Below are 11598 nucleotides of genomic sequence, written 5' to 3'. Positions count from 1 at the left end.
TATTAAATAGAGTAAATTACTTTTTTGGCCCATGTGGTTTAGCTAGTTTAACCATTTCAGCCCATTAAGAAATCTTTTAACATATCAGACCCCGAGGTTGCTTTTTATAACGGTTTTGGCCCCTTACACTAACTTTGTTATTTTTTTGCAGTTAAGTGCAAGAGGAATTAGGTCATTATATACCTTAGGGGCTGTTTTTGATAATTAGAAAGTTTTTTAATATTTAAGAGACTATTAATGCAATTACTCAAGTTTTTTTTTATTATTTGGTTATTTAACGATTATTATTTAATAAAATACATTTTAAACATACAAATAAATACGTATTTTCATTAACCGTTTGTTTTTATAAAATTCGTTTTAAAAAAATAATTGGTTTTTTTACATTTTGTTTAAACCATCTATCGTTTTTAAAATTGTTCCTTTTTAAACCATTTGTTTTTTTTTAAATCGTTCTTTTTAAAGTCGTTTGTATTTTAAAGTTTTTTAAACACTTCATTTTATACCATTCTTTTTAAAATCATTTATTTTTTTAAAGATTTTTAAACAACTTACTTTGTAAAGTCGTTCATTTTTTTAAATATCACAAAATAACGTGTATACAAAACAAAAGAAATGTAAGATTTGAAAAAAAAAAAAGAAACATTCTAATAAAAAGTTTGTAAAAGATCTTTCATTTTTCAAACTTTTTTTTTTTAATAGTTTATTTCTTTTTCAAATCTTCAATTTCTTTTGACCGTTTGTTTATTCAAAATTCGTTATTTTTTAACCTTTCGTTTATTAAATTCGTGCGTTTTTAGTACCTTACACTTATTAACTTATTTTTTTAAGGTTTTGTTTTTTATAAACGTTCTTTTTTTTTTAATCTTCGTTTTTTAAAACACTCGTTCGTTTAAAATCGATCGTTATTAAAACAAAGTTTCAAAAATGAACGATTTCAAAAACGGTTCTAAAAGGAACGGTTTAAAAAGAAAAGCTTTTAAATATTAACGACTTAAAAATGAATTGTTTAAAAAAGTTAAAAAAAATAATTTTAAAAATAACTTTATAAAATGAACCGTTTAAAAAAACTTTAAAAGCAAACAACTTTAAAAAGAACGAATTTAATAAACAAGCGGTTTAAAAATTAATAATTTTAAAAACGATAGACAGTTTTAAAAAAAATGGTTAAAAACAAATGTTTTGAGAAACGACGTTTATAAAAAAACAAACGCTTAATAAAAATACATATTTATTGTATATATAAAACACATTTTGTTAAATAATAATCGTGAAAATAACGAAATAATTAAAAAAAACTTGAGAAATTGCATTAATAATCTAATTACCCTTACATTAATAATCTCTTAAATATTAAATGAACTTTATAATTATCAAAAACAGCCCCTGATGTATATAATTATCTAATTACCCTTACACTTAACTACAAAAAAGTAACAAAGTTAGTGTCAGAGACCAAAACCGTTATAAAGTGCAACCTCGAGATTTAATATGTTAAAAGATTTTTTTTTGAACTGAAAGAGTTAAAATGGCTGAACCACATGGGCCAAAACAGTAATTTACTCTATTTTTTTTGAACGACTAACAAATTAATCCCGAACACTCTTTGAACACCCACTAGACATTTTTTTTGAACGACTAACAAATTAACCCGAACACTCTTTGAACACCCACTAGACAAACAGAGTACTGTAACCCGAGTTGCCCACCACCGGTTTTAGAGAAAACTAAACAAGCAAGGTGAGTATCTCTTGTAGACACATGACGTTTACCTTTGTGCATAAAATTGGAATAAATAGTAGTTGGGGCACAAGGCAACCGGAGACCTACTGTCAGCAGTTTCGCACATTATCATCTTCCTCATCTTCCTCATCTTCATCATCCTATATTAATAACAACCTCATTCATTCAATTTCATTTCAATTCTCATACACATACCTACCTACTGTTGTTCTTTTTTCGACGAATTTGAGGATGGATTCGGAGGTTTTGGTTGCTCTTTCTCTCTCACTTGTTGGTGGATTAAGTACTTCTTTAGGTCACCCTCTCACTCACTATCCTTAATTTCTTCTGTTTTTGTTAATTCTACTTGTTGGTGATTATATGGGTCTTTGATTTTTGGTACCAAGTTTGTGTTTTTGTAAGTTTGTTGGTGGTAATTTTGCTGAAGGGGTGTTTGTTGTTCTGTTTTAGAATTAGGGTTTTTAGGGTTTTGTATGTAGATTGTGGTTTAATTGTGTTGTATTACAATCTTTAATTATGTCATAAAAAAGATTAAAACTTTATGGGTTTAGACTGTTTAGTTAGTTTTGTACTTGGTGTGGTTTAATGTGATGTGGTTAATTAGTTTATTCTACATGATGGTCTATGCAGTTAATATCGGTGATATATCGCTGTCGGTGATACTATGCAGTTAATGCGGTAAGATATCGGATATCGGTCAAGGACCGATATTTGAGATATGGGTTATCTCGGTGAGATATCGGTGGGATATCGGTAATTTTAATATAATGCAAGATTTACATATATAACAATTTAACAATAATAATTCAGTGATATATCGGTTGTATCGGTCAAATATTGGTGATATATCGGTTATATCGGTCAAATATCGGTGAGATATCGGTTATATCGGTCAATATCGCCGATAATATCGGTACCGATATTCTGACCGATATTTGACACCGATATTTTACTAGGGGACCGATATAACCGATATCTCACCGATATATCACCGATATTAACTGCATAGCGGTGATATATCGGTCCCCTAGTAAAATATCGATGTCGGTGATATTGACCGATATAACGATATATCACCAATATTTGACAGATATATCACCGATATTTGACCGATATAACCGATATATCACTGAATTATTAGGGTTAAATTGCTATATATATAAATTCTAAATGATATTAAAATTACCGATATCTCACCGAGATAACCTGTACCTCAAATATCGGTCCTTGACCGATATCCGATATTTTACCGCATTAACTGCGTAGCTGATGATGAAGAAGAAGTAACCCCATGGTTTAGAATTCTGAACTTAGAGAAACTTCTAACACTATAATAAGGAGAGAAATTGTTGTTACTTATGTGATCGAGGTTGTTCGGTTTCGCTCAAACTAGGCAAGAGTCATAGTCATAGATGAAGGAATCAAAATATATTTAGTTATTTTTCTTTTTATGAAGATAAGTTTTCTCATAACTAGTATCTTGGCTTTAAAAAGTGAGAAGCGCACAAAAGCGACAAGAGCTAAAATCGAGGCGCGAAGCGCAAAAACCGCACTGCCTTTCATACCCGAGTCTCAAATAATTATATATTTTTTTATATATTTCCTATAGGTTTCTAGCATCATTTACCTAATATAGAGTTATAGACACATATAAGCTTTATATATGTTTTAATATAGAGATTACGCACGTGTACAACCTTAAAAGCATGTTGTACAACAACCTGCTGCACAAAATGTTGGAAATACATGAGGCACGCACCCCAGGGTCAACTTTTTGCCAAGTAAACGCTATGCAGTTAATATCGGTGATATATCGGTTATATTGGTCATCTCGGTCCCTTAGTAAAATATCGGTGTCAAATATCGGTCAAAATATCGGTACCGATATTATAGGCGATATTGACCGATATAACCGATATATCACCGATATTTGACCGATATAATCGATATATCACCGATATTTGACCGATATAACCGATATATCACTGAATTATTGGTGTTAAGTTGCTATATATATAAATTCTGCATTATATTAAAATTACCGATATCCCACCGATATCTCACCTAGATAACCTATATTTCAAATATCGCTCCTTTACCGATATCCGATATTTTACCGCATTAACTGCATAGAGTGAACACTCAGGCTTGGTTTTTTTTACCTATTGATTTTATGTCAATTTCAATGTCATACGCTCACTCGAAAGTCAAAAGTGATATGTTGACTATATCTTTAATTATCTAGATATCCAAGCTCTCAATCATGTTTGCTTCGTTAATTCTGATACACGATCTCATATGGTCAACAGGGGCGCTTTTTGTAATATTAACTAAAGCTCCAAACTTGAAGATGCTCGGACTTTTACAGGTACGCACAACTTTTTATTTCCGAAACTCCCATTTATTTCATTTACATTTTAATATAAGTTTCGCAACCACGATACAAAATTCCAAAACTTTTGTTACAGGGTTTTGCCGCAGGCCTTATGCTAAGCATATCATTCTTCGACTTAGCCCATAACGCGATAAATTCCATCGGCTTTTTGAAAGGCAATATTTGGGTGAGTCGGTATTTTCAAAATTACAAATATACCCTTTTGAACGTTATTTGTATTCTCTTTAAGAATCCAATGTTTTTTTAACAGTTCTTTGGAGGTGTCATTTTCTTTGCCATTGTTGCTAATTTTATTCCCGAACCGTCGCTTGCTCCTACTATAGAAGCGAAAAATAAGAAGGTCAAAAGTTTCTTTTTCTTAATGAAAGTATATGTTCTTGAACCGTAATGGTTTGTGTGTTGATTTTACGTATTGGTAACTTTTATGCGAAATAACAGAAACAAGTGGATGACGGGGGAAAAGACGTCATGAAAAAACATCGTCGCCAAGTTTTATTTAGTGGCATTATAACCGCAGTTGGTAAGATTGTTTCTTCCATAAAAAAATATTGTTCAAATAGATTTTTCATTTTTTTTATATTAAAATTAGTATTAAGATTTTTAAAAAAAAAAAAAAAACTTGAACTTTAAATAAAAATTGGTATTTTTAATTTATATTTATTAAATATAAATATGAATATTTATTTATTGACTAATTTATTTATTGTTGTTAAAGATCTCAACCCTAACCCGAGCACAGTTAAAACCGTGTCGTGTTGTGTTTTGGGTCGACCCGTTTAATGTTTATTGTAAATATAAGTAAAATACCTTACTTAGTAACAAACTAGGCAACCACTAACGCAAATGAACATTTTCTATAATTGTTGTATTTTCAAAATATTGTGTATAATATATATATATATATATATATATATATATATATATATATATATATATAGGGTTGGGCTATATAGAAAACCCTAAATATTTAAGAAACCCGGAAAACTCAAAGCTCCCGACTTTTTTTTTTTTTTTTTTGAAAAAAATAACACATGCAATATACATGTTTTTAAGAGTTTTGGGCCAAAAAAATCAAAAAAGCGCCGAAGGGTTTTTTTTAAAAAAAAAAAAACAAATTTCAGCAACTTTCAGCATTTTTGTCTAACACATGTTAGGCAACCGGACATTGCTGAAATTTGTTTATTTTAAAAAAAAAAAAATCCCTTCGGCGCTTTTTTGTTTTTTTTTTGGCCCAAAACACTTTAAAACATCTATATTACATGTGTTATTTTTTTCAAAAAAAAAAATGTCGGGAGGTTGGGTAAAAATGGGGGGAGATTTGAGTTTCCAGAGTTTTCTAAGAATTTGAGGGTTTTCTGTCTAGCATTCCCCTACATATATATATATATATATATATATATATATATATATATATATATATATATATATATATATATATATATATATTTTACCGTCTTAGTAGATAATTATTTTATTACTATTCATTGCAGGCATAAGCTTACACAATTTTCCTGAAGGAATGGCTGTTTTCCTTGGATCACTCAAGGTAAATATGTAACTTATTTTCGGGACAAACAGAAACAATCGCCCTATACAAATTTATAGCAATTAAATCTTCATTTCGCTCGATTCCTTGAAACTATATGATGAGCATTTCGGTACCGGTATCGAAAAATACCGGTACCTTACCGATCAAATTTCGTTACCAATTCGGTACCCACTTTTTGGCGTTTCTGGGATCGGTACTTTCGGTTCGGTACCGGTATTTTACCGATTTTTATCTTCAAATACTGTACCGTATCAAGCATTTTTGGTACCGGCTATGCAGTTAATCTCGGTGATATATTGGTTATATCGGTCATATCGGTCCCCTAGTAAAATATCGGTCTCAAATATCGGTCAAAATATTAGTACCGATATTATCGGTGATATTGACCAATATTTGACCGATATAACCGATATTTGACCGATATAGCCGATATATTACCGATATTTGACCGATATAATTGATATATCACCGATATATCACTGAATTATTAGTATTAAATTGCTATATATATACATTCTGCATTGTATTAAAATCATCGATATCCCACCGATATCTCACCGAGATAACCTATATCTCAAATATCGGTCCTCGACCGATATCCGATATTTTACCGCATTAACTGCATAGGGTACCGGTACCAGTACCCAATTTTGGTCGGGATCGGTATTTTCGGTACCGCACCGAGTTCATCCCTACTTCTCATCATTTTCATTCAAGTAGATGTATGTCATTACGGTTTCATGCTTTCGTTGTAGGGTCTTCGTGTCGGCCTTAACTTGGCTTTAGCCATAGCGTTGCACAATATCCCAGAGGTAAATTTGAATTCCAGTTTTACTTTTTTTTTACCCTTTTTACAATTTTCTATCACAATTTTTTTTTTTTTTTTTTTTTTTTTTTTGACAGGGAAAAATGTTATTTTACATTCTGCCATTTTTTATATATTCTTTCACTTAATTAACTACCGTCTTACTTTGACAGGGTGTTGCTGTTGCACTTCCGGTTTATTTTGCAACTCAGAGGTACTTAAACTATGCCTCGATCGTATGAAAATTATGACGTAAAAATTGACCATGAATGAATTTGTTGACTTATACCGGTAACAAAATTGTGTTTGCTTCAGCAAATGGCAGGCGTTTAAATTGGCAACGGTTTCTGGCCTTGCTGAGCCTTTGGGTGTCATAATCGTAGGTATGCATCGTAATTCGTAACATCATTTTCAAGAGTTGAAGATTCATTTTAATAAAAGTATCCTTCAATCATAACAAAAGAGTAAAGTACACGGATGGTCCTGTGGTTTACCAAAATTTTGGATTTGGCCCCTAGCTTTCCGAAAGTACACGGATGGTCCCTGTGGTTTGCATTTTGTAACGTATTTGGTCCCCAGCCAACAAATCTAAAGGTTTTAGCATGTTCAGGTTAGGGACACGCAAACCACACCGACCATCCATGTCATTTTGGAAAAAGTTGGGGACTAAATGCATTACAATGTGCAAGCCACAGGGACCATCTGTGTACTTTTGGAAAGCTAGGGACCAAATCCGAAGTTTTGGTAAACCACAGGGACTATCCGTGTACTTTATACTCCATAAGACCGTGGGGTGTGGAGGGGCTTGGGTTGGGGGCATTGCTCGACACGTGGCAGGTGTGGGCTCCACCAGTCCACACCCAAAAAAGTGGAGTGTGGAAGGGGCGTGGCTAGGCGGCGTTGGGGTGCCATGAGCCTAACGCTAGCCCAACGGTCATCAAATACTAGCCAATCAAAGCCAGCCATGTCACCCCAGCCCCCCCACCCCACGCCAGCGGGGCAACATCATGGCCAACGCTAGCCGGGTGTGGTCTAGCCAGCGTTAAATGCATTCCGCCGCCCCAACCCACGCCCCACACCCTGTAATCTAACAAAATAAAGAAGTTTGAGATAAAAGAGAATACATTAAGTCCTTATAAATAGTTTATAATTGTGACTCTAATTATTATTATCATATATATGACATTTTGCAGCATATCTCTTCCCGAGTAGTCTAGATCCCGAGATTCTCGAGGGCTTGCTAGGATCAGGTTCCCGTTTTTCCATTTTTTTTCTTTCCATTAATTGGTAAAAAAAAAAAGACTTAATTGCCAAAATCGCCCTGGAGGTTTGGGCACACTTGCCATTTTCGTCCAAAATGAAGGTTTTGTACCATTTTGCCCCCCATGTTTGTAACTTTTTGCCATTTTCATCCAAATACCTAACCAAGTTACTTTATACCATATAATAACTAGAAGATAATTTACATATTTCCCCCTTATAATTGATAAATTCATAAATTTCAAAAATACCCCATAATCAGGGGCGGATGTATAGTGTATCAAGGGGTAGCCTCCGCTACCGCTTGGTCGGAAATTTTTTGACATTTTTAGTGTAAATTTTGGAAAAATTTGACGTTTTTTCGATTTCGTTACCGCTTATTTATAAAACGTTCCCGCTTGGTCGGAATCCTAGATCCGCCACTGCCCATAATAAGGTTTATAGTAACTTGGTTAGGTTCAAAAATACCCTATAATAAGATATAAAGTAACTTGGTTAGGTATTTGGATGAAAATGGCAAAAAGTTACAAACGTGGGGGGCAAAATGGTACAAAACCTTCATTTTGGACGAAAATGGCAAATGTGCCCAAACCTCAGGGACGATTTTGGCAATTTACTCTAAAAAAACAATCATGTTTTATTATTATATTTAACGGGATTTGTTAACTTTGAATTTTTCCGTTAAACAGTTGGTGGAGTTATGGCCTTTTTAACGCTACATGAAATGCTGCCATTAGCATTTGATTACGCTGGACAGAAACAAGCTGTTAAAGCCGTCTTCTTCGGAATGGCCTTCATGTCTGCAAGGTAAAACATTTTGACTTTGGATGGTCAACATTTCAATATTTCATTCATTTAACCGGAATCTATCATGATTTTCTTATTAATTAGAGATCAAGATCGAAGTACCTAAAGAATATTTTTATGTAGTTTAACGCTTAATCTGTTTCTTTCCCAAAATCCAGAAAAGATATTTAATTGAGTAAAATGCCATTTTCGTCCCTGAGGTTTGGCCAATTTTGCGACTTTCGTCCAAAGGTTTGTTTTTTCGCATCTGGATCCAAAAGGTAAATCTTACCATTTTCATCCAGCTCGTTAACTCCATATCCATTTTTCTCCGTAAGTCATGGGTATTTTTGTACATAAAGTGAAAAAGACCGAATTGCCCTTTAAGTGAATACTTGTACATTATGCTGACTGCTTGTACATTAAGTGAAGAAAACCGAATTGCCCTTTAAGCTAACAAAAAAGACGAAACTACCCCTGACTTAACCGAGAAAAATGGATGGAGTTAACGAGCTGGATGAATCCATATGCGGAAAAACAAACCTTTGGACGAAAGTCGCAAAACTGGCCAAACCTGAATGAAAATGGCATTTTACTCTATTAAATTTTCGAATCCTTAAATTTTCTTCTTTGACCATAAAAGTAAAAAAAAATGTATTTTTTTCCCAACTTATTTGTTCATGTTTTGCAGCTTGTATTTTCTGGAGATCAGCTTACCGTCGGATGTAGGCTTGTAGATGCGAATTCGTAACCGGGATTTACTTTCATTTAACTCCCTTGGAAAGATTAAAGGGTGACAAGTAGAGCAAGGATAAACAAAATGTACATACACATATGATGCTATTCTTATTTGTACTTTATATAACATTTTAGGCTTATTTGAAAATTATATTATGCTATTTGGATTCTTCTGGTCTTATATTCATTCTAAAGTATATGATATGAATGTTACAAGTTATCTATGCATGTATCCATATTTTGGTAAAGGGTGTGATAGAGTTGTGTAGAGTAAGTTCACAAGTTGCAAAGATCATGTAAATTGCTCAAAGACACAAAGGTAAACACTAGAACTAATGGCTCGTGAGTGGTAAGCGTCTGAGTTTCGTTAGTAGAGGTCTCAAGTTTTCGCTCTTTAACGCTACTTGCTTGGTGATCTATAATATTTGCGTAAGTTTATCTGTAACGCGTTATCACATTCAAAAAATAAAACAGTTGACCGACTGCTCGAACCATCGTATATGTATTTTGGTTACAAAATAGTTATTATAAGTGATCTATAATATTTGTCTTGCCATACTTCATGTTATTCTGTCATCATCATCGTCATACTCAGTAAATCTCACCAATAGCACAACTAAGATAGGGTCTGATGATGGTAAGATGTAGACAGTCTTACCTCTACATCGTAGGAATAGAGAGGCTGTTTCCAATGAGACCCCTGACTCGATAGTAGTTTTGTATCAAGCCTTGGAGAAAAGGCACATAACACTCAACAATTAAGACAAGAGCCGATTGCGATTAGTGCATGTACTCCCTTGTCTTTCGGCTATCAACGCCACCACATGATGCATGATTAACCATCCCCCTCTTTTAACGTTATTTTTACGAAATTAGTAAATTAACGCCACCACACTTCATATTATTCTGTATGCTACAAAAATAAAGGTGAAATACGTTAAAAAGATGATTTTATGTTCTATTATGATGATTTGATTGGCTTATGGCATAATGATAAAAATGCAAGATAGCTACATCTCAATCTCATACACTGTAAATGAGTTGAGGTTAATGTCGCGCGGTTAGTTTCCGACCCCCGTGTGGCGTCCTCATCTCCCCGGGGATAAGTCAATCCATCCCGCTCTTTGTGTGGGTCACTAGTTTCGTGCTACCTTTAACTGATCAGGAGAGCGGCGCCGACTCTCGAGCATTGGTGCGTTCGTCATAGACACAACTAGGCATGTACACTTCTTCTGACTCAGTTCTTGATAAAGTCCCGGACTAGCCAGTAAACCCAAACGTTCAAGCACAACCCATAGCATACCGATATTCAAGTATTTGGCCCGTATCGTTAAGCTTTATTAACCTCAAGCTTTGGTTTCTTTAACCTGGAAGTAATTTTTTTTTGAACGGAACCTGGAAGTCATTGATGACTTATTTTGAAATCCGTAAAAATTGAACTTAGCTAAGATTCAACATGGTTTTAGAGTTAATTACATAGTTAGCCCCTGTGGTTTGCACAAAGTAACATACTTAAGTACTAATAGTTTAAAATCACATTCTAGGGTATTAACTTTTCATTTTGTAACGTTTGAAGGTATTAGCGTTATTTGTAGGTTTAAAATCACATTATATTAGTACCTAAATATGTTATTTTGTGTAAACCACAAGGACCAACTATGTTAATACCGTAGAAGTTAATATCTCCAAACGTTACAAAATGAAAAGTTAATACCCTAGAAGGTGATTTTAAACTATTAGTACCTAAGTATGTTATTTTGTGCAAACCACAAGGACTAACTATGTAATTAACTCTTTTTATTTATACACGGGTTAAATAAATTTAATTTTTAAAAAGTGATATCTTTTTGAAACTCGTATATTGTACGGGTTAAATAAATGTAATTTTATATATTAATAATAAAAAAGTTATATCTTTAAAAACCATGTGTATTACACAGATTAAATAAATGTAATTTTGTATACTAAATACTAAAAACGCCATATCTTTAAAAAACCCGTGTATAATCGGGTTGAATAAATCTACCAAATGATAAAAAAAGTTACATCCTTAAAAACCTCGTATATTACACGTGTTGAATAGATCTAAAAATAGTTATATCTTTAAAAACCAAGTGTATTACACAGATTAAATAAATGTAATTTTGTATATTAAATACTACAAACGTCGTATCTTTAAAAAACCCGTGTATAGTCGGGTTGAAAAATCTACCAGATAATTAAAAAAAATATATCCTTAAAACCCCGTGTATTACACGTGCGGAATAAATCTAATTTTATATAGCAAATGATAAAAAATTATATCTTTAAAAACTTCGTGTA

General features: G+C 33.0%; 1 protein-coding gene across 1 annotated transcript; it reads left to right on the top strand.

Annotated features, from left to right (window-relative positions):
* Positions 1-1758: 1758 nt before the first annotated feature.
* Positions 1759-9457, top strand: LOC110927117 (zinc transporter ZTP29). The gene is made up of 12 exons (XM_022170720.2): positions 1759-2038; positions 4053-4111; positions 4212-4304; positions 4389-4478; positions 4577-4658; positions 5629-5684; positions 6443-6499; positions 6666-6706; positions 6808-6875; positions 7686-7742; positions 8442-8559; positions 9230-9457. The coding sequence occupies exons 1-12, from the start codon at positions 1762-1764 to the stop codon at positions 9273-9275; spliced, it is 1044 nt and encodes a 347-aa protein (XP_022026412.1). The 5' UTR covers positions 1759-1761; the 3' UTR covers positions 9276-9457.
* The last annotated feature ends 2141 nt before the right edge of the window (positions 9458-11598 follow it).

This window comes from Helianthus annuus, chromosome 2 (assembly GCF_002127325.2).
Source record: "Helianthus annuus cultivar XRQ/B chromosome 2, HanXRQr2.0-SUNRISE, whole genome shotgun sequence".
Taxonomy (NCBI): Eukaryota; Viridiplantae; Streptophyta; class Magnoliopsida; order Asterales; family Asteraceae; genus Helianthus; species Helianthus annuus.
The sequence above is the reverse complement of the archived record's forward strand: the minus strand, read 5'-3'. Positions and strand labels throughout refer to the sequence as shown.

Coding starts and splice junctions, on each gene's coding strand:
- LOC110927117 (XM_022170720.2), top strand. CDS start 1,762: ATGACGTTTACCTTTGTGCATAAAATTGGAATAAATAGTAGTTGGGGC. Junction 4,659..5,628: donor TGGCATTATAACCGCAGTTG/GTAAGATTGTTT, acceptor TATTCATTGCAG/GCATAAGCTTACACAATTTT. Junction 5,685..6,442: donor TTTTCCTTGGATCACTCAAG/GTAAATATGTAA, acceptor CTTTCGTTGTAG/GGTCTTCGTGTCGGCCTTAA.